The 23,369-nt window shown below is 45.8% G+C and overlaps 1 protein-coding gene across 9 annotated transcripts in view; it reads left to right on the top strand.

Annotated features, from left to right (window-relative positions):
- The window catches only part of PRP4K (pre-mRNA processing factor kinase PRP4K), a 108,647-nt gene that overhangs the window by 40,728 nt on the left and 44,550 nt on the right, over positions 1 to 23,369 (top strand). For all 9 annotated transcript variants that reach the window (XR_012230689.1, XR_012230688.1, XR_012230687.1 and 6 more), the window contains exons 5-8: positions 8,228 to 8,309; positions 13,622 to 13,823; positions 22,134 to 22,207; positions 22,496 to 22,586. Coding sequence is in view for 1 of the 9 variants with exons in the window: in XM_073567485.1 (XP_073423586.1) it covers positions 8,228 to 8,309; positions 13,622 to 13,823; positions 22,134 to 22,207; positions 22,496 to 22,586 (449 nt within the window). In the remaining 8 variants the exon portion in view is untranslated. The remainder of the gene's footprint in view (positions 1 to 8,227; positions 8,310 to 13,621; positions 13,824 to 22,133; positions 22,208 to 22,495; positions 22,587 to 23,369) is intronic.

Genomic DNA, 23,369 nt, shown 5'->3' with positions numbered 1-23,369 from the left:
AGCAAGCAGGAGGGCGCCATTGCAAGAATATGGGAGGCACTGGGCCAGGACCTGCGACACCCATCGGACCGGAGAGCCCCTCCTGGTGAGTATAATAAAACATATTTTTCTTCTCTTGCTGGTCGAATGGGGGGCTTATCTACAGCATTATAGAATGCTGTAGATAAGCCCTGAAAGGTGGTGGCCATAACTCCTATGGGCCAAACCTGGTGACAGGTTCCCTTTATAAGTGCAAGTTAAAGTATTCAGCTTGCCATCATCCACTTAACTATGCATGTATTGCATAAAGGGGTTGTGCCTACTCATTTATTTATCTATTTGTGAAGAATATTGCAAATATTTTTTCCTAAAACTCCTATTAACCCCTTCACGACATATGATTTATGTTTCATATGTCGTGTCCCCCTACTTGTAATAGAGGCTCACACGATGAGCCTTCATCTTTCCCCGCACATTACTAATTTAATCAGTCATCACGTACCTTTAACAGCACCGCCCCTGCCGTGGCTGTTAATCAGTCAAATCACGCTGCCAGTCTCGCACAGTACTATTTAACACACGCTGACCAGAAGTGCGTAATTAATCCCGCCCATCGTTGCCCCTGTCATGTTATTGCGGGGTGCCGACGAGTTGTCAAGCAGTGCCGGTCATTAGAAGACCGTGATTGCTGCTATGCATAGCACAGGTGATCGGGTCTTTACAGCTTTAACACTATTAAAGTAAAAAATGAGAAAAAAGTTTTTTACAATATATAAAAAACAAAGTTCAAATCACCCCCATTTAGTCCCATTGAAAATAAAACAAAAAAACACATGTGGCATTGCTGCTGTCAGATCAAAATGTAAAATAAATCAGATTGGTAACAGTGTAATACGAAAAAACTAAACTCCAGAATTAAGGGGTTGTTCGTCACTGCAATATTGCAATAAGAAGTGATCAAAATATCATATGTATCCCACAATGGTATCAATAAAAAATGTCAGTTTATAGCCAAAAAACAAGCCATCATCCAGGTCAGTTTTACCATGTAGTGAACATAATTTAAAAAAAAATATTTTGTGGATTTGCACTTTTTTTTCTATTTTACTCCACTTGGAATTTTTTTCCCGTTTTTCAGTACACCATATGGTAAAATCAATACAGTCATTCAAAAGTACAACTCATCCTACAAGAAGCAGGCCCTCATATGACTATATTGATGGAAAAGTAAAAAAAAATTATGGTTCTTGGAATAAGAGGAGGAAAAAACAGAATGAGATTTGTTATAAGGATGGAGCTTTATAGAATTAGTAATATTGCTAATAACTGTTTTTTGATGGCAGAGCATGTGCAGTATATCTTTTTATTTCTCAATCGCTTCATTGGGGGACACAGGAACCATGGGTGTATGCTGCTGCCATTTTGTCACTATTGCTATGCTCAGCAGTAAAAGTATAATCCTTTTTCCTGTCCGGCTTTCTATTAGATTAGTGAAAACCAGATGATGTACACAGCCGTATGGAGGAATCATATCTACTGTGGCTACTGACAGAAGACTTGATGGCCAAGAAAGCGCAGTAAATCTGTCATAATAGTCAAACACCACAGCAGTGAAATTGGAGTCTTCTGTTCTGGCTAGCTCTGTATATACAATTACCCATTTTTATTTCTGTAGGCAAGGACAAAGGATTATACTTTTAGAGCTGATAGTGTTAGGGTAATAAGATTTATTGCTCATGCTCTGCTGCTAAAGAGCTGTTACATTCAAGGAGAAAGGCAAAATTACTAATTCTATAGGGCACCATCCTTATAAAGTATAAATATCTTTAGAACTGTTCAATATTTTTATAGAATGAATTACAAAAATGTCTAATACCATTTTTCTCCGTCGCCTCATTGGGGGACACAGAACCATGGGATCTTATGCTGCTGCCACTAAGCAAATACAAAAATATTAGCTCCTCCTCTGCAGTATACACCCACACACTGGCTCCAGCCGTACCAGTTCAAGCTTACTGTCAGTAGGATGCACGTTTGTGATTTTCAGACCACATCTATAGTTTAGACTATTTTTGTTTTTTTATCCTTATTTTTATTCTTAATTTTTCAAAGGATTACAGGGGGCGATGGATCCCTTAAGGGCACCGCTCTTCCCAAACCTACAACAGGCGGGAACGTGGTGTTTCGTCTTCACGTACCCCCTCCTGCATCGTCTGTTACAGGTATTCCTGAGATCTTCCTTAGGGGCAATGGGTCCCTTCAGGGCACCGCTTTCCCCACACCAGCAACAGATAGGAACATGGAGTGTCGCCTCCAGGTACTTCCATCTGCATCCAGGCCTATCCCACCCTTTTTTGTGCCGGGCCAACAGCCCTGTCCCATCCTTGGGGAGTCAACCCCTCGGATGTCCAGAGGCACTTACGGCGTCCGTTCGGCTCCCACTGCATCACCCCTGATGTACAGCGGCGAGGGAAGGAAGGTGGATGGTCCCTCTCCTCCTCTTTGACAACGGAGTGGTGGATGGAGGTTTCCTGCACCGTCCACTCTGCAGCAGCTGACCTGGAAGCAGTATCCTGGTCCTGTGCTTCATCTTTCCTCTGCGGCGGCTCCATGCCGGGACGTACACCGCTGCTAAGATGGGCTGGGAGTCGTCCGGACCACGAATGGGGCAGAAACCCCGCGGAGGGCTGCCACAAACGCTCTTTCAGGGCTCTTTTCACCGTGAAGTCCACTCTCCTCCACGTGCCACTCCGTCCGGCTGCAAAATTCTAGCCCCCGACTTGGGCCTATTCTCGACCGTAATCCCAAGGCTCCACCCACTTCTTGACATTGTGGCGGTAGCTCCACCCGCTTGTGCCAGTCACGAATTAGCGCTTCTCACACACGGTGAGACTTCTCTCCCTATATGGCAGGGGAGGATCACGCCCCCTCTGCAATTCCGGGCGGCCATCTTTATTCACCCGATCGGCTCTTTACACGTGCTGGCTGGGCGTTCAACACTTCAGAGCGGCACAGCACATCAGGAGGACCAGCCCTCACTGGACAAAGGACCTGGGTAAGATCTCTAGCCTTCGGCATAGACAATCATTGGCTCTTCTCTATAGTAATCACTGGGGCTTGCAAGCCACTGCACTCCCTATTGGAGCATATCGGCAGAATCAAACATACTGTGGTACATCATGTCACTCCCAAGACACAGTGTTTTTAACCTCATGTACCACCTGCCAGATTTCGTTACTACGGGGAAAGAGTACGCCACTCTGTAAAGCCTGTGATTCCGAATACGTTCAGGAGCCCTCAGCCGCTACCAAACACAGTGTACTTAGTCCCCATGAGTGGGCTTCATCGCTATCGCAGTGTATGGAGTCACTAGCCAAAGCAATAGTGTCCCTCCAAGATCCCTCCACTAGTCAGGGTGTTCGTCTGCCTGTCCTGGAGGGCTCCTCTACATCACAGGAACTGTCACCACACAGGGGCAGTTCTCAGACAAAATCTCCACAGGCATCCAGGAAACGGGCTCATAGCACCCCGTCACCTGGGCCTTCTCGCGCCTCTGCGTCCGGGGTTCCGTCTCATGCTCCCCCTTGCCCGGGGCTTGCAATGACCAGGACTCTGAGTCCGATTCCGAGATGCCCCTTGATCTAGACTCACCGGATTATCAGGCGGCGGTGGACAGTCTCATTGAGGCCGTCAACCAGACTTTAAAGTTTGACGAGGACCATAATTTTGTCCCGGATCATGTGGTGTCCTTCAAGAGGACCAAACAGCCTCATAAGGTTTTCTCCAACCATCCTGAGTTCCAGGACATAGTTCGGCGGCACAGAGAGCGTCCGGACAAACGCTTTGCAGGTCAGAAGCCTATTGAGGCGAGATACCCATTTTCCCCGGATCTGTGGAAGGAATGGGCCGAATCCCCTTCAGTTGATCCATTTGTCTCCTGCCTGGCCACCAAAACCATCCTGCCATTGCCAAATGGATCCTTGATTAAAGACCCCACGGACCATCAGAACCTTGCCCGTTCGGTTATTGAAGCCTCGGGATCGGAACTCTCTCCCTCTTTTGCCTCGGCGTGGGTAGCTAAAGCTATGATCTCTTGGGCACAAACCCTGACCAGGACCATTCAGGATAGTGACCTTTCCCTGGAAGCAGCAGACCTGGCCAATCAGATATCTGTTGTGAACTCATTTTCTGGTCTGCCTCTGGTTTCTGGTGAGGGAGCTGGTTGTGCTGACAGAGGAGTTGTGAGTTCTCTTTCTGGGCTCCCTCTGGTGGTGGCAGGAGGTAATGAAGCTGTTCTAATTAACAGAGACCTACCACCTAATAATTAGGAAGAGGAGTGGACATCTGGAGTCTCAGACTGGATTTAAGACAGCCGACTCCCTATTCCCATGCTGGTGATTTTTTTCCTGCCTCCTGAGGTCTTAATTTCCAGCTCAGTTCCTGCCTTCTCAAGCTAAGTTGTCTCTGCTTATGTTCACATTTGGTTTGGTATATTCAGTTTCTTGTGTGGTCAGCCAGCCCCGGCTGGGGCTGTGCTGAATTTCCACTCTTATGTCACTGTATGTGCCAGTTTGCTTTTTGTCTCTTATTAGATTGGCCTCTTTTTGCTCTGTTCTCAGAATATGCCAGAGTGCTGATATAGTGGGAGAAGTCTAGTGACTTCAGGGTATTTTTTGCTATCTGAAGTGTTGGACATTTTTGCAGGGTTTTTTGGCGTGATTACAGAGAGTATCTTTCCTTTCCTGTCCTTTTTAGTTAGTGTGGGCCCCATCGTTTGCTCAGCCTATTTTCCTACCTGTGTTTGTGCTTTCATCTTGTCTCACTGTCAATACATGTGTGGGGGCTGTCTATTCCTTTGGGGTCTGCGCTGGGGCAGTTTAGATTTCCCCTTTTCTTGCTTTAGGCTTATTTAGTCCTCGTGCTGTGACGAGGCGTCTAGAATCATCGTAGGTACGCTCCACGGCTGCTGTTAGTTGTGTGGTTAGGATCAGGGGTCTGCAATCCGCGTAGTTACCAACCTCTCTGGTTTTCTGTGACTTAGCTTGGTTTTGGTCTCCTCCTTGGTGACCCATTCATATCAGATATCATTGGCTGGGGAATATTTGTTGTTCACATCCCTGGATTCAGCAAATCCCTTCCCCAACAGAAGACTAGACGACTTTTTCGGCATCAGAAACGGATGCGTTTCCTGCCCTTTCTTAGCAATCCTGGTTGGTCCAATATTACCACCTCTTCTGGATCTAGGGGTTTCCCCCCTATGGGGACAGAGGTCCCAGGTCTCGTATAAGACCAATCAGTCGTGGAAGAGCCGACTCAAGCAATCCCATAGAGCAGGTCCCATAGATTCTTGACCCAATGACTTACGGCATTATCTGGTCGACACCAGCAGAGTAGGAGGTCGCATAATCCTATTTTGTCATATCTGGCTCTCCGTCGTCCACGACAAATGGGTCAGAGACCTGGTGTCTTCCGGATGCAAGATAGTTTTCTTTCCGTCCCCCAGCACAGTTATTCTCCTCTCACCCCCCCGAAACAGATGCACGGGCCCGGCCTTTCTACTGAGCCATCGATTCCTTACTCCAAGACGGGGTCATTTTTCTGATCCCAGAAAACGAGAGGTTCGATGGGTTCTACTCATACTTATTTGTGGTTCCAAGAAGGAAGGAACGGTATGGCCCATTCTTGATATGAAGCTCCTAAACAAGTTTGTCAGAGTCCGGCACTTCAAGGTGGAGTCCCTCCGTTCTGTCATCACATGGATGGAGAAAGGTGAGTTCCTAGTATCCATCGACATCCAGGATGCTTATCTTCATATCCCGATTTTTCCTCCTCACCAAAGGTTCCTGCGCTTCGCTGTCCGAGAGGATCATTTACAGCTTACGCCTTTGCCCTTCGGCCTCGCCACCGCTCACAAAGTGTTCACAAAGGTCATGGCGGCTGTCATGTCCATTCTGCACTCTTGGGGGGGTGGTCATTTTCCCGTACCTTGACGACCGCCTTATCAAGGGGCTGTCTTTCCAAGCCTGCGCGGAGTGCATCCGTATCACCTTGGATAAACTTTCTCACCTGGACTGGCTGATAAACTCAAATCTTCCCCAGTACCAGCTCAGCAGATATTCTTTTTAGGAATGACCCTGGACACCTCCTGAGGGTTGGTGATTCTCCCTCGAGACAAGTTCCTGGCCCTTCAACATGGAGCCCGGGCACTTTGTCGCCAATTTCCTCAATCCGATTCGGTATGGGGGTCCTGGGCAAGATGGTGGCAGCAATATAAGCTGTACCTTTTGCCCAGCTACACCTCTGTCTTCTGTAGCTTGTGCTTCTGTCGGCCTGGGACAGGAACCCATTCGCTCTCGATCATTTGTGTCGCTTGTCTTCGCGGGTCAAGCGGGCACACATGTGGTAAACGTTATGGTTTTCCCTCACCCAGGGGAAGTCTTTTCTCCCTGTTTAATGGCTGGTGGTCAGCACCGGCGCCAGTCTTCTCGGCTGGGGGGCTGTCTTTCGTCATCACACTGCACAGGGGCTCTGGTCACATCAGGAATCGCTTCTTCCGATCAACGTCCTGGAAATCTGAGCGATTCGAATGACCCTGCGGCGTTTCCATCACCTCCTAGCGGGTCGCCCCATCTGAATACAGTCGGACAACGCAACAGCCGGGGCGTTGTCATGTCAACCATTGGGGGGGTCACCCGCAGCAGGGCGGCAATGCACAAGGTGGAACACATTCTCCACTGGGCCGAGTTGACCCACTCAGTCAATTCAGCGTTTCACATCCCGAGCGTGGAAAACTGGGCGGCAGACTTCCTCAGCCGTCAGGGTCTCACCTTGGAAGAGTGGTCACTTTATCCGGAGGTCTTCCAATAGATTTATTATCACTGGGGGACTCCAGATGTGGATCTGATATTATCAAGAATGAACGCCAAGGTGCCTGAGTTCATAGCTCGGTCCCGGGATCCAGAGGCAATTGGAGCGGACGCTCTGGTCCTTCCGTGGCGTAATTTTCGTCTTCCTTACGTGTTTCCACCACTTCTGTTACTTCCGAGGGTTATCAGGAAGATCAAGACGGAAGGGATCCCAGTTTTCCTAGTCGCTCCGGACTGGCCATGCCTGGCCGAGTTGGTGCAACTTGTCGTCGACGTTCCCTGACGACTATCGGATCGACCTGATTTACTCTCCCTGGGTCCGATTTGACACCAGAACTTGGGGGTCCTGTGTTTATTGGCTTGGCCGTTGAATCCTGGATCCTAACCCAAGCTGGGTTCTCCCGAAAAGTGGTTTCCACTATGATTAGTGCTCGGAAACCTGCATCTGGGCACATTTCTCACCGCACCTGGAAAGCGTTTTTCGCATGGTGCAGGGAATGCCGTCGTTCTTCTTGCCTTTTCCATCCCGACTATTTTGCAGTTCCTTCAGACTGGTCTGAACTCAGGACTAGTGCTTAGTTCCCTCAAAGGCCAGATCTCTGCCTTATCAGTTTTGTTCCAGTGCCGGATTGCTTCTAAGCTGCAGGTGAAGACTTTCATTGAGGGGGTCTCCCATGTGGTACCCCTCTATAGAAGGCTGCTGGATGCCTGGGACCTTAACTTGGTCCTGGGTGTTCTATAGGAGGCTCTGTTTGAGCCACTGCAAGATGTCTCTCTGACCCTCCTTTCACGGAAGGTCGCCTTCCTGGTTGCGGTGACATCAATTAAGCGGGTATCGGAGCTAGCCACTCTTTCCTGTCGAGCTCCTTTTCTAATTTTTCACCAGGACAAGGTGGTTCTCCGACCATCCCCGTCCTTACCTAAGGTGGTCTCTTCCTCTCACCTTAAAGAGGACATTGTCCTGCCCTCGTTTTGCCTGGCACCTATACACCGTTTTGAGAGGGCTCTCCACACTCTGGATCTAGTGAGGGCTCTTAGAAGGTACATCTCCCGAATGGCGTTCTTCCGCAAGACAGACGCCTTATTTGCTCTTCCTGAGGGTCACAGGAAGGGACTCGCCGCTTCAAAGTCCACAATAGTCAGGTGGATACTCTCGGCTATACTGCAGAGGAGGAGCTAATCTTTTTGTATTTGCTTAATGTCAGCCTCCTAGTGGCAGCAGCATTACACCGCTTGGTCCTGTGTCCCCAATTAGTGGCTCGGAGAAAAGGATTTTACAATGAGTACACACAAATCCCTGTTTTCATAATTATGTTTTTGGCACAACCCCTTTAATTTAACTGTAAGTTTCCTATTAAATTAGGGTTGCACTTTCTTTGTAGCCTTGAAGATTTTGATGTTGAAGAAGAAGATGAAGAGGCTCTTATTGAGCAAAGACGACAGCAGAGACTAGCTATTGTAGAAGTAAGTGTGAGTGTGACTACAAATCTGTCACACTATTTAGCTTTACTTAACCCCATCCTGGCATAGTGCATAATATTACATCATATGTTGAGTCCCTTTCTTTGCTTCAAGTTCAGGAGCTGAGCTTGCATCATGCCCAGCAGACACTGGCTCTTAACAGCAGTGGATTGAGCAAAGCGTAAATGAACATTTAAATGACGCTGTCAATCTGACAGCAGCATGTAATCCACGCAGATCATGGGATTCACCGTTCCACGCACCCATCGGCCCAAACACTATCGTGATATGCCGATGGCTTGCTATAGCAGAAGGGTGGTCTCTTGAAGACCCCCGTGCCTGCTATGACAGTACTGCTGTGAAGATCATCCTGTTGCTGACATTAATGGGAGACTGATTTTCACAATATACTATAATATTATGCTATTACAATACATAGAAAGCAATCTTGAGGGAGGGGAGGAAAAATGTTTACATTTGTTTTAAATATATTCAAATCCACCTGCTTTTCCCCCATAAAAAATAAATAGTAAAAATCTAAAAATACACATCTTTGGTATTGCCACGCCATAAAAGTCTGGATTATCAAAATATAAAGTTAATTAACCCCTTCCTGACCCATGACGCCTACGTAGGCGTCATGAAAAGCTGTGCCAATACAACCCATGAAGCCTACGTAGGCGTCATGGTATAAATCACCTCCTGCGGGTCGTGTGACCAGGGTCACTGAAAGGTCACCTGACGCGCGCACACAGGAGGCTTTGTGCTTCACCACAGGGGGTAGCTTAGCCCCCATGTGGCTACGATCGTTCTGATTGGCTGTTTCACTTTTAACAGCAAATCAGAGCGATAGTAATATTTCATCAATGAAATTTGATGAAATATTACAATCCAGCCATGGCCGATGCAGCAGTAGCATCAGACATGGCTGGAGACACTAATCTGACCCCCCCGCACTGGCTGGCGATCGGCCCCCGCCACGGACTGACGATCTGCTCCCCCTTCCCTCCGCTCCCCCTGCAGTCCGATTTCCCCCCCTCACCGTTACCTCCTATGTCCCTCTGGCTGTCCTGGTGCCCCGCCGTCCTGGATCATGGGTGCCGCCATCTTGGCGCAGTACGATTGTAATATTTCACCAATGAAATTTGGTGAAATATTACAATCCAGCCATGGCCGATGCTGCAGTAGCATCGGACATGGCTGGAGACACTAATCTGACCCCCCCCCCCCACTGGCTGGCGGGGGCGATCGGCCCCCCGCCACGGATTGACGGCAGCGATCGGCCGCTGCCGTCACAATCTGCTCCCCCCCGCAGTCCGATCCTCCCCCCTCATCCTACCCAGTATCTCCTATGTCCCGCTCTGGCTCCCGGTGTCCCGCCGTCCTGGATCATTGGCGCCACAATCTTGGAAAATGGCGGGCGCATGCGCAGTGCCCCCGCCGGAATATGCCAGCCGGCAGATTAATTCATTTATTTTGGTCACTGTGATAAACTCACAGTGATCAAAATAAAAAAAAGTACATAAACCCTCCCTTTATCACCCCCTTAGGTAGGGACAAATAATAAAATAAAGAAAATATTTTTATTTTTCCGTTAGGGTTGGAATTAGGGTTAAGGTACTGTCACACTTAGCGATGCACCAGCGATCCGGACCAGCGATATGTCGCGGCCAGGATCGCTGGTGCATCGCTAAGTGGTCGCTAGTGAGCTGCCACACAGGCAGATCTCACCAGCGACATCGCTGGGGTCGGGGGTCGCTACTTACCTGTCACACTAGGCGATCCTGACGTCCTCCCGCCCGCGTCCACGCTCGTCTCTCCACAGGAAGCCCAGCAGGAAGCTGACGACGAGAAACGGTCCTGGACGTTCTCGCGCGATCAGCGATAACCAGCGGGGGAGCCGGTCGTAGGTAAGTATCACACACAGCGATATCGCTAGCAATATCGCTATAACGTCACAGCGATATTGCTATCGATATCGCTTAGTGTGACAGGCCCTTTTGGGTTGGAATTAGGGTTGGAATTAGGGTTAGAAATAGGGTTAGGGTTAGAAATAGGGTTAGGGTTGGAATTAGGGTTAGGGTTGGAATTAGGGTTAGGGTTGGAATTAGAGTTATGGTTGGAATTAGGGTTATGGTTGGAATTAGGGTTATGGTTGGAATTAGGGTTAGGGTTGGAATTAGGGTTAGGGTTGGAATTAGGGTTAGGGTTGGAATTAGGGTTAGGGTTGGAATTGGGGTTAGGGTTGGGATTGGGGTTTGGGTTGGGATTGGGGTTTGGGTTGGGATTGGGGTTGGGGTTGGATTTAGGGTTAGGATTGGAATTAGGGTTGGAGTTAGGGTTAGAAATAGGGTTAGGGTTGGAATTATGGTTAAGATTAGGGTTAGGGGTGGGTTGGGGTTGGGATTAGGATTAGGCTTGTGGTTAGAGTTTGGATTAGGGGTGTGTTGGGGTTAGGGTTGTGGTTAGGGTTAGGATTAGTGTTGGGGTTAGGATTGGAGTTAGAATTTAGGGGTTTCCACTGTTTAGGCACATCAGGTAGTCTCCATACGCGACATGGCGCTACCATTTATTCCAGCCAATTTTGCTTTTGTTCAAAAAGTCAAACAGTGTTCCCTCCATTCCGAGCCCCGACGGGTGCCCAAACAGTGGTTTATCCCCACATATGGGCTACCATCGTACTCAGGAAAAACTGGACAACAACTTTTGGGGTCGAATTTCTCCTGTTACCCTTGTGAAAATAAAAAATTGTGGGCTAAAAAATCATTTTTTGAGGGGAAAAAAAATTTTTTTTTCACCGCTCTGCGTTATAAACTTCTGTGAAGAACTTGGGGGTTCAAAGTGCCCACCACACATCTAGATTAGTTCCTTGGGTGGTCTAGTTTCCAAAATGGGGTCACTTGTGAGGGGTTTCCACTGTTTAGGTGCATCAGGGGCTTTGCAAAAGTAACATGACACCCGCAGACCATTCCATCAAGTCGGCATTTCAAAGCGTCACTACTTCCCTTCCAAGCCCCGACGTGTGCCCAAATGGTGATTCCCCCCCACATATGGGGTACCAGCGTACTCAGGACAAACTGGACAACAAGTTTTGGGGTCCAATTTATCCTGTTACCTTTGTGAAAAAAAATTGTGTGCTAAAAATGATTTTTTGAGGAAAAAAAATGATTTTTTATTTTCATGGCTCTGCGTTATAAACTTCTGTGAAGCACTTGGGGGTTCAAAGTGCTCACCACACATCTAGATAAGTTCCTTGGGCGGTCTAGTTTACAAAATAAGGTCACTTGTGGGAGGTTTCTACTGTTTAGACACATCAGGGACTTCAAACGTAACATGACGCCCGCAGACCATTCCATCAAGTCGGCATTTCAAAACGTCACTACTTCCGTTCCGAGCCCCGATGTGTGCCCAAACAGTGGTTCCCCCCACATATGGGGTACCAGCATGCTCAACACAAACTGAACAACAACTTTTGGGGTCCAATTTATCCTGTTTCCCTTGGGCATATAAAAAAATAGTGGGCTAGAAAATCATTTATGAGGAAAAAAAAATGATTTTTTTTATGTTCATGGCTCTGCGTTTATAAACTTCTTCTGTAAAGCACTTGGGGGTTCAAAGTGCTCACTACACATCTAGATAAGCTCCTTAGGGGTTCTAGTTTCCAAAATGGTGTGACTTGTGGGGGTTTCCCCTGTTTAGACACATCAGGGGCTCTGCAAACGCAACATGACGCCCGCAAAACGATTTTTTATTTTCTCTGCTCTGCGTTATAATCTTCTGTGAAGCACTTGGGGGTTCAAAGTGCTCACCACACATCTAGGTAAGTTCGGGGGGGTCTAGTTTCCAAAATGGGGTCACTTGTGGGGGAGTTCCAATGTTTAGGCACACAGGGGCTCTCCAAATGCGACATGGTGCCCGATAACGATTGGAGCTAATTTTCCATTCAAAAAGTCAAATGGCGCTCCTTCCCTTCCGGGCCCTGCCGTGCGCCCAAACAGTGGTTTATGACCACATATGAGGTATCGGTGTACGCAGGAGAAATTGCCCAACAAATTTTAGAATCCATTTTACCCTGTTGCCCATGTGAAAATGAAAAAACTGAGGCTAAAAGAAATTTTTTGTGAAAAAAAAAGTACCTTACTTTTTTTTTGTTTTATAGATCAATTTGTGTAGCACCTGGGGGTTCAAAGTTCTCACTATGCATCTAGATAAGTTTCTTGGAGGGTCTAGTCTCCAAAATGGGTCACTTGTGGGGGAGCTGCAATGTTTAGGCACACAAGGACACTCCAAACGCGACATGGCAACCGCTAAATATTCCAGCATGTTTTCCATGCAAATGGCGCTTCTTCCCTTCTGAGCCCTGCCTTGCGCCCAAACAGTGGATTATGACCACTTATGAGGTATCGGTGTACTCAGGAGAAATTGCCCAACAAATTTTAGGATCCATTTTATCCTGTTACCCATGTTTAAAATTAAAAAAATGATGCTAAAAGAAAATCTTTGTTGGAAAAATTAAAATGTCCATTTTTTCCTTCCATGTTGCTTTAGTCCCTGTGAAGCACCTGAAGGGTTAATAATCTTCTTGAATTTAGTTTTGAGTAGCTTGAGGGGTGCAGTTTTTAGAATGGTGTCACTTTTGGGTATTTTCTGCCATATAGACCCTTCAAATGTCAGGTAGTCCCTAAAGGTTTTGTAAATTTTGTTGTAAAAATCGCTGGTCAACTTTTAACCCTTATAACTTCCTAACAAAAAAAAAAATTGTCTTCAAAATTGTGCTGATGTAAAGTAGACATGTGGGAAATGTTCTTAACTATTTTGTGTCACATAACTCTGGTTTAACAGAATAAAAATTCAAAATTTGAAAATTGGCAAATTTCCGTTTTTTTCACAAATAATCGCAAAAATTATCGACCTAAGTTTACCACTAACATGAAGACCAATATGTCACGAAAAAACACTCTCAGAATCGCTAGGATCCGTTGAAGCATTCCTTAGTTATTACCTCATAAAGGGACACTGGTCAGAATTGCAAAATTAAGGTCAAAATAGGCTGGGTCATGAAGGGGTTAAATCATGCGTTTGCATCTCCAGTAAGCCTCCCAGACATGTTGAATTTCTATCTTCCTGCAGATTACCACCATATCTGCAGGTAAATGGTGTTTCTGGATATTACAGGATCCTTTTACATTTTTGAAGGCTTTGTGTGGTTAATACAAGTCATTTCCACATAGCTGCTTTACTTTTAATTGTTAGAAGTCTTTCTGGTTTTGTTGGTACTGTTTTGATAGCTATTATTCTCTTTTGTTTGTATGTAGAAATACCTAAAGGAAGACAGCAATATGTCTGTTAACTCTGAACCGAGCAGTCCCCAGAGCAGTTCGCGAAGCCGCTCTCCTTCCCCGGATGATATTCTGGAGCGGGTTGCAGCAGACGTTAAGGAATATGAAAGAGAGAATGTGGATACTTTTGAGGCTTCTGTAAAGGCCAAACACAACCTAATGACTGAGCAGAATAATGGTAAGTGTTAGTCAACTTCCAAATATAAATCATACAGATATTTTATTTTCCAGATGCATAGATCTTTATTGGAAATGATCGCTATCATTTGTAAAGTAATCACTAGTGGAAATTTTTTTTTTTTTCCTTTTACCAAGTAATTTTCTCTCTCGCTTCATTGGGGGGACACAGGAAACCATGGGTGTATGCTTCTGCCATGAGGAGGTTGACACTATGCAAAAACAGTTAGCTCCTCCCCAACAGTATATACCCACCTACTGGCAGAGTGCTACTCAGCTTAGTTGTCAGTAGGAGGTGGACACGGGCTGCTCTCAGTCCCGTATCTACCTTTAGGTTTCGTTGTTTTTTATTAATGAGGTCTATTCTTCAGATTCAGCTTGTGATTTGGGCGACGGAGTGTAACTGCTCACTCCGCTCCCCCCAAACCCCCCCCCCCCCCCCGAGACCAGGAGCACAGTGTGGGAATGCATCACTACTGGACCCTCTCGTGTCTAGCTGGCAGGACCTCATGCTTTCTAACACTTCAAGCGTGTTTGGGGCATCCGCAAGCCGAAGATGCGGACTGGTCCCCCCCTACGCCACCCGCCCTCCATAGCCGGTCGCTCGGGAGGAAGACTGAATCATGCCCCACGGCTACCAGTGGTCTAGAGGTCTGCACGCAAGTCTGTCTTCAAGCGGTTTTTTTTGTGAAGAAGGATTCGGGGTCTCCAGGACAGGTTTTTAAAAAAAAAAAATAAATAAATAAAATAAATTTAATATATATTATTACTACAGAGCTAAGCCATTGCCCCCTGCTAGCCGCCCGATCAGACGCGCCAACGCTCCGGCTACCTCCACCCACCTCCCGCTCAGGCTGTCTGTAAGCCCCACAGTCAGTTTGTGGCTCAGCTGCTTAAAAAGCCTGTGTGACATGCTTTAAGGATGTGGGGAACAGAAAGACTCTGTGAACACAAGAGTTCCTCCTGCAGCTCCTGCTACCTTGTGTCTCTGCCTACATTTTTCCAGGTCAGTTCCAGCAGCGCTCCCCTGGCTCAGTCTTTTCCTGTATCTCATCTATTCAGGTCTGTAACTTAACTGTCTCTGGGGGGTCTGCTCTCATCTTCAGCAGCACTCCCCTGGCTCAGTCTCTTCCTATATCTCATCTATTCACGTCTGTAACTTAACTGTCTCTGGGGGGGTCTGCTCTTATCTTCAGCAGCGCTCCCCTGGCTCAGTCTCTTCCTATATCTCATCTATTCAGGTCTGTAACTTAACTGTCTCTGGGGGTGTCAGCCCTCATCTTCAGCAGCGCTCCTCTGGCTCAGTCTCTTCCTTTATCTCTCTTGTCTACAGGGCTGCATGGTGACTCAGTAGTTATCATTGTTGCCTTGCAGCGCAGGATTTCTGGGTTCAGACCCCACTAAAGAAAGACATTTCTATATTCTCCTTCTGTTTGGCGCTATATAAACAATGTATAATTTCACCCAGGGAGTCTCCATCCTTCCACAACAAGAAGTTGCCCTCTGGTCAGACCCCATCTCTCTGCCATAATCACTGGCCGACTAATATGTCTCCCCCGGACCCCCCCCATTGTTCGCAACAAGACTGCTCCCCCTCCTGAGTGGGTGATATCCCTATCTCAGTTGACAGCTGACCTAACCAAAGTCTCCTACACTTTGGTCTCGGTTTTGGAACGGCTTCCTAATCCTACCCTTGTCAGCGGGTCACAATTGCCTCCCTCGGATGCGGCGGCTGTTAACTCCTCGCATACCCAGAGGAATCCCCCTCGCAGGAACGCCAGAAATTCCAAAAGGCGCGCCTGCATTAGTTCACGGCATCATCTCCGTCAGACGCTCTTGAGGCGCTGGAGTCAAACCCACGCTCTGAGCCAGATTCAGATCTGAACTTGGCACATGTCTCCAAACTGCATGACACAGTGGTTTGTTTATCGTCACCATTAATGAGTCTCGTAACATAAAGGATTCAGAGATCTCTAACTGAGCAGGCTGTGTTTTTCAGGAAAATAAAGTGCCCTTCTCGTGCCTTTTCCAACCACGACAAGTTCAACAGGATCTTCGCCGTGGATTGGCAGCACCCAGACAAGCGTTCCCAGAGAAGAAAACGCAGGAGCGTCCTGTATCCTTTCATACCTGACCTGTTCAACATGTTCTACCCTCTGCCCTCCCTTCCAGGCTTCCTGAGTAGCCAAGGCAGTCTCCGCCTGGGCAAAACATCTCCGCCTGGGTATCTTCTCTGGGGCCCCTGCGGACCTAGAGGACTAGATCGGCTACAAGGCAAGATACCTTTTGTCCGCTTGCCTCGTTGCAGCTGTCTGTTCAGCCATAGCAGACGGCAACATCAGCGCTATCCACAACAGCACATCAGCGGATGTGCCTCAAAGAAGTCCCTCACGCATCTTCCGTACCTTACTGGAAGGCTTTTTGGCGAAAAGTTGGACACAATGATAGCCAGTGCCACTGGGGGTAAGAGTACCTCTCTCCCTCAACTGAAACCGAAACGCATGTTTAAACGGAGAAACCAGACACGATTCTGATCCTTTCGGAATTCCTCGGGCTGGTCCGTCTCGCGCTCAGCGCAAAATCGTAACCGCTCTCCACGCAGGGACAACTCACGGACGGCGCAGAGACCGGACAGGACTGGGCAGTCGAAAGCAGAGGTCGCTTGGATCCTCTCTTGGGCCGAACAGAATGTCCCAGCAATTTCCACGGTGCTAGGAGTTGAAAATTGAGCTGCAGACTTCTCAGCTGAGTGGGTCTCGCCACAGGCGAATGGTCGCTGAATCCATCAGTTTTTCACAGAATCCGTTTCAGATGGGGGACCACGGATGTGGACATCATGGTGTCCAGACTCAACCACAAGGTTCCTCAATTTGTCCCCAATCTCGCGACTTTCTAGCATTCGGATCCGATTCACTAGCAATACCCTGGTCACAGGTCTCCCCTTCCATACCTGTATCCACCCCTACCGATGATTCCCACAGTAATCATAAGGATAAAGGCGGAAGGATTACACTGGTCAACAGCATTTTTGGTGCCAAAGATATTTCATCGAATTTAGGGTATTTTTGGGGTGCTGATTCTGAATATGTCATCAGTTTTGCCAGATTGGCTCAAGTTTTTGAGATTTTTGGTATCTTATTTATAGCACTTGTTGGTAAATGCGACGCATCATCTCATTAATTTCTTTGGATTAGTACTTGAACTGAGCAGTTCTCAATATAGTTTTGTGTTAATTAGTGTTCTAAAAGTTTGTTCATAGCTTGATTTTTGCACTAACTTTATGTTGTTGTCTGTTTTCCAGTGAAAAGCATGAACTCATCAAGAAGAAGTTGTCTTAACGATCCAGACTCATTCTGTTACATTTGTGGTGAATATACACTGCCAAAACATAGAAGAAACATAACAGACTTCGTAAAAAAAGTGTATTTTGCCTATTTTGGGGTTATGCTTGGGGACCAAGACAAGTTTTGGGCACCACACATAGTGTGCAAAGCATGTATCGAATTATTACGAAAATGGAGCAAAGGACAAAGAAAAAGCTTCAAATTTGGTGTTCCAATGGTGTGGAGAGAGCCAAAAAATCATCATGATGACTGTTATTTATGGTAAACACAGGTACAGGCACATCTTCACAATGAGGGACAGGCCTTCTTGCAGATTCCATGTTACTCCCATTTTCGTTTCTTATGCTTATTGAATCCTTGCACTTGCACTGCACAGAAATAACAGTCATCATGATGATTTTTTGGCTCTCTCCACACCATTGGAACACCAAATTTGAAGCTTTTTCTTTGTCCTTTGCTCCATTTTCGTAATAATTCGATACATGCTTTGCACACTATGTGTGGTGCCCAAAACTTGTCTTGGTCCCCAAGCATAACCCCAAAATAGGCAAAATACACTTTTTTTACGAAGTGTGTTATGTTTCTTCTATGTTTTGGCAGTGTATATTCACCACAAATGTAACAGAATGAGTCTGGATCGTTAAGACAACTTCTTCATGATGAGTTCATGCTTTTCACTGGAAAACAGACAACAACATAAAGTTAGTGCAAAAATCAAGCTATGAACAAACTTTTAGAACACTAATTAACACAAAACTATATTGAGAACTGCTCAGTTCAAGTACTAATCCAAAGAAATTAATGAGATGATGCGTCGCATTTACCAACAAGTGCTATAAATAAGATACCAAAAATCTCAAAAACTTGAGCCAATCTGGCAAAACTGATGACATATTCAGAATCAGCACCCCAAAAATACCCCAAATTCATTAAAATATTTTGGACACCAGAAAAAAAATTTTTTTTCGTTGACCTGTGTTATCCGTCATACTCATTGCTATGGATTGACCACGAGATCCCTGATGCGCAGAGTTCATCGACCTTCTGGTGGATACGCTGTGGGGACTTCTGGATCTCCCGAACCTTCTGTTGCAGGGACCCCTCTTTCACCAGTTTTTCGGTTGCTCAATCTAACCGGCATGGCTGTTGAAGCCGCAGTTCTGAAGTCGGCTGAGTTCTCAGATCAGGTCGTACAGACCATAATCAAAGCAAGGTAGCCTTCATTCTTTCACTTGTGCCATCGTACATAGAAGGCATTTTTTTCATTGGTATGAGGCTCATCGGGTGACTACAATGGTTTTTTTTTACTTCACATCCATTTTGTCTTTTCTACAGTCGGCTCTGAGTTCCAGACGGTCCCTTGCTTCTATTAAGGGACAAGTTTCTGCCCTTTCTGTTCTTTTTCAAGGGAATCTGGCTGTTTGCTGACAGCTTAAGACATTCAACAAGGAATCTCTCACTCCGTTTTCCCCCTATCGACTCTCCTGGGATATTAATCTAGTGCTCGAGGCCCTACAAGAGTCTCCGTTTGAGCTTTTCAAATTTCTCCTCTGGAAGGTCGTCTTCCTGGTCTCTGTCTCCTCATTAGTTGGGTCCCAGAGCTAGCGGCATTTTCTTGTGGCTCTCCTTACTTGTTTTTTTACCAGGACAAGGGGGTCCTACGTCCGGTTCCGTCCTTCCTTCCTTCGGTGGTTTCCCGTTTTCGGGACATTGTACTCGCATCCTTTTGTCCGTCTCACTCTCTCCGAGAGGGGTCTCTAAAAATCTGGACCTTCTCAGAGCCCTACGTGGCTACCCGTTCAGTCTACGAGACGGTCTCCCTGTGTCCAGGTCTACCATTGGTCGATGATTTCTTTCCACTGTTCTGGAAGCTTACCATCTCAGATGCAACGCACGCCCACAGAGGATCATGGCACACTCCACGTGTTCAGTGAGGGCCTCTTGGGCTGTTCGCCATCAGGTGTGTAGGCCTCGCAGCTCTGCAAGCTGCTACATGGACCTCCATTCATACATTTACCGAGTTCTACATTGTTCACACATGCTTCATCAGATGCGATCCTTGGTAGATTGGTCCTGCAACCCGCAGTAACCTGAGCTCTACCTTGAGGATATGATACTTCTTCCCACACTTGGGACTGCATTGGGACGTCCCATGGTTTCCTGTGTCCCCCAATGAAGCGAGAGAGAAAACAATTTTTTGGGTGTTCACCGTAAAATCTGTTTCTCGGAGCCTTCATTGGGGGGACACAGCACCAGCCTTTGTTTTTCTGTTATCTGTTAAATTCGCGTTATGTTCTCTGCTTCTCCTACTGCTTTCTCACTAACGGAGTAGCCTTCTGCCAGTAGGTGGGTATATACCGCTGGGGAGCAAGCTAACTCTTTTTTTGCATAGTGTCAACCTCCTAGTGGTATCAGCATAGACCCATGGTTTCCTGTGTCCCTCAATGAAGGCTCCGAGAGGCAGATTTTACGGTGAGTACCCAAAATCTTGTTTTTGTTTTGTCCTGAAAAATTATTCTAAATCGTTAGCCATTATGAATGGATGGATATATAATATGTATGCGAGGGTCACTATGTGTCCCCCATCATGTGCACAGAGGCGAATTGAAGCCGCGGAAGTGCATTGCAGTCACAGGCATAGCTGTGATTGCAGTACAAAATAAAAGTAAGAATTGGTCTTGGGCAAGCTATTTGCTCAAGGCAGAGTTGAGGAAAAACTGCCATGGTCTTTTGTTTTTGAAACGGACTACAGGATTTCCATGTGGCCTACGGCTACAGGTTCCTTGTGAAAATCCCTGCAGCAGAGGGTTGGGTGTGTCAGTTTGGTTTACAAGCGAGCCGAGCAGGAGGCTCTGCAGAGCTCAGTGTTGTGAGTTCATTTTCCCCTTCACCTTTGATGTCTGATGAACTCCCTCTGCTGGTGAAGAGAGGTAGTGAAATTGATTGGGATGGGAAGAACCTGTTATCTGAACAGGCGGAGTGTGATTGGACATCTGGAATTTCTGAGTGGATATAAGGCAACCGACGCCCTGCAGGGTTTGCTGCTGGTCCTTTCTGCTATGAGCTCTGGCATCCAGTTTTAGTTCCTGTCTACTAAAAGCTAAGTTTTGCCCTGCTATTATTCCATGAGATTTTGTCTGGTTTCCTTAGTGTTTGTATTCAGCCAGTCCTGGTTGGGACTGGCTGAATTCCATTTTTGTCTCTGATCAGTTGATCTCTTTGCTCTGTTTTCAGAATATACCTGAGTGCTGATATAGTGATTTTGAAGTCTAGCGACTTCAGGGCCTTTTTTCCTATCAGACTGTTGGGACATTTTTGTAGGGTTTTTCGCAGATTGCAGCCAGCATCTTTTCTGTCCTGTCCTATCTAGTTAGTTGGGCCCCATCGTTTGCTCAGCCTGTCTTTCTGTCTGTGTTTGTGTTTTCATCTGTTTTTCACCGACAATACATGTTGGGGGCTGTCTATTGCTTTGGGGTCTGCTCTGGGGCAGTTTAGATTTCCCCTTTCCTTCTTTAGGCTTATGTAGTTCTCCGGCTGTGACGAGGGGTCTAGGGCACCGTAGGAACCCCCCACGGCTACTGTTAGTTGTGGTGAATAGGATCAGGGGTTTGCAATCCGATAGCTACCAACCTCTCCGTTTTTTTTTTTTGTTTTTTTTACAATTATTTCCTGCTATTGAGTACCCTAGAATCTGCGGTATGGCTGGTGATTCTGTTATGAATGAGTCACCGGAGGAGGAGAAAACAAAAATACAAGCTAAGTCCAGAAAACCGGAGAGGTTGGTAGCTATCGGATTGCAGACCCCTGATCCTATTCACCACAACTAACAGTAGCCGTGGGGGGTTCCTACGGTGCCCTAGACCCCTCGTCACAGCCGGAGAACTACATAAGCCTAAAGAAGGAAAGGGGAAATCTAAACTGCCCCAAAGCAATAGACAGCCCCCAACATGTATTGTCGGTGAAAAACAGATGAAAACACAAACAGACAGAAAGACAGGCTGAGCAAACGATGGGGCCCAACTAACTAGATAGGACAAGACAGAAAAGATGCTGGCTGCAATCCGCAAAAAAAACCCTACCAAAAATGTCCCAACCGTCTGATAGGAAAAAAGGCCCTGAAGTCGCTAGACTTCAAAATCACTATATCAGCACTCAGGTATATTCTGAAAACAGAGCAAAGAGATCAACTGATCAGAGACAAAAATGGAATTCAGCCAGTCCCAACCAGTACTGGCTGAATACAAACACTAAGGAAACCAGACAAAATCTCATGGAATAATAGCAGGACAAAACGTAGCTTTTAGTAGACAGGAACTAAAACTGGATGCCAGAGCTCAGAGCAGAAAGGATCACCAGCAAACCCTGCAGGGCGTCGGCTGCCTTATATCCACTCAGAAATTCCAGATGTCCAATCACACTCCGCCTGTTCAGATAACAGGTTCTTCCCATCCCAATCAATTTCACTACCTCTCTTCACCAGCAGAGGGAGTTCATCAGACATCAAAGGTGAAGGGGAAAATGAACTCACAACAGCTCAGCCTGTGGGAAGCAACACAGAGCCAAGTGGAGCCAAAAGGCCTGGCACCCCACAGCGTAGACGTTGGTGCTGTCGCCTGTGGCAACCGGTCTCTGTTATGGACTGTCTTGTATCTGGGCTGCGATCCGGAGGATCCTATTTACTTTCTGTTTTGTGAGTAAGCTGACTATTAAGAGACTGTTTTGAACTTTCCTGGGTCACTGTCTGATCTGTCACACTGCACCAGCCCCGCTGTGTGTGTGTGTGTGTGTGTGTATATATATATATATATATATATATATATATATATATATATATATATATATATATACTGTGTGTGTATGTATATATTTGTATGTATATATATATAATATTATAATATAATATTTTTTGTTTTTCTAATGAAATATTATTTTTTCAACTGTTGTCAAACCCTTGCTTTGTTTCCCAGGTGCTGCACAGAAAAAAATAACTGCTCCTGACATGTTTACAGAATCTGATGACATGTTTGCAGCATATTTTGATGTAAGTTTTCTATTTTGCAACTCTTTATAATAATTGGTTTTAGATTTTGACCTGTTATTAGTACATATTTCTTTGCCTACACAATCTTTTACTTTTATTATCTAAGCTGCTATAATTTAAAAAAAAAATTGCCATATTTTTACGTAACACCTAGTTGCGCAGAAAGTTTTGCAACATTTAAAACCGTTCTGCACCATTTAAAACCGTTTTGCACCAGATTTTGTGCACAAATTGTTTGAATTTGTTCCCAAGACTTTTTAAATAATTGCTTTTTGTGTTGCATTGCAGAGCGCTCGTTTTAGAGCTGCTGGTATCGGAAAAGACTTCAAGGAAAACCCAAACTTGAGGGATAACTGGACTGACTCTGAAGGCTATTACCGTATGTTGTATTTACATTTTTCTTAGGGGACCATATATACAAATGACATCTTTTAAGAAGTGATATTTCTTTTAAGTTTGTCTTATAAATCTCTACATAAGCAAGCATACAAAGAATCTTTTGTCTAAATCCACTTGATATATGCTTTTAATTTTAAGAATTGAAGATGCCCTAATTCACCAGCACTTTATAGAAAAAAGAAAGCTTTAACCATTGTGCTTGGCTTTAAGCTTATAAACTTGGCCACAGAAAACAGGGCTCAATGGTTTATACAGATTAAGGCTGTTCAGTATTTGGTCAGTATTTTATATCAGTATTTGTGTTTCAATATTTTTTTTTCATTGAATTCTATTTACAAGTAAAGATAGAGGGTAGGGAATGATAGTCTGGAGAGAAAAAAAATGTTTATACAAGTAGATTAGATGGAAAAAAGTGGGATAAGGGAAAGAAGAACTTAAAGTGTAGCGTTTACATGTAGTTACATCAAAATTTACAAATCTCATAAGCGGTATTAAAATCATGGTATATACAGCTCTGGCAAAAATTAAGAGACCACTGCACAGTTTTATAAAATTCTGCTTCTCCACATGTCTGACAGCCATTGCATTCCAGTGTGAGTTGAATTCCAACCAGAGTACACCACATTCTACTTAATGTGCTTCTGATTAGGTGATCACCTGAACTAAATCTTATTTAATGAAGGAAAGTAAAAATAAAAAATCTGCTGTGGTGTTCACAATTCTCCAGCAATAGGACAAAGCTGGATGGCAAAACTAGTGCTAG

Source organism: Dendrobates tinctorius, unplaced genomic scaffold (assembly GCF_039654945.1).
Source record: "Dendrobates tinctorius isolate UK_male_01 unplaced genomic scaffold, ASM3965494v1 ptg000004l, whole genome shotgun sequence".
NCBI lineage: Eukaryota > Metazoa > Chordata > Amphibia > Anura > Dendrobatidae > Dendrobates > Dendrobates tinctorius.
This window is presented reverse-complemented; position numbering and strand designations above follow the sequence as displayed.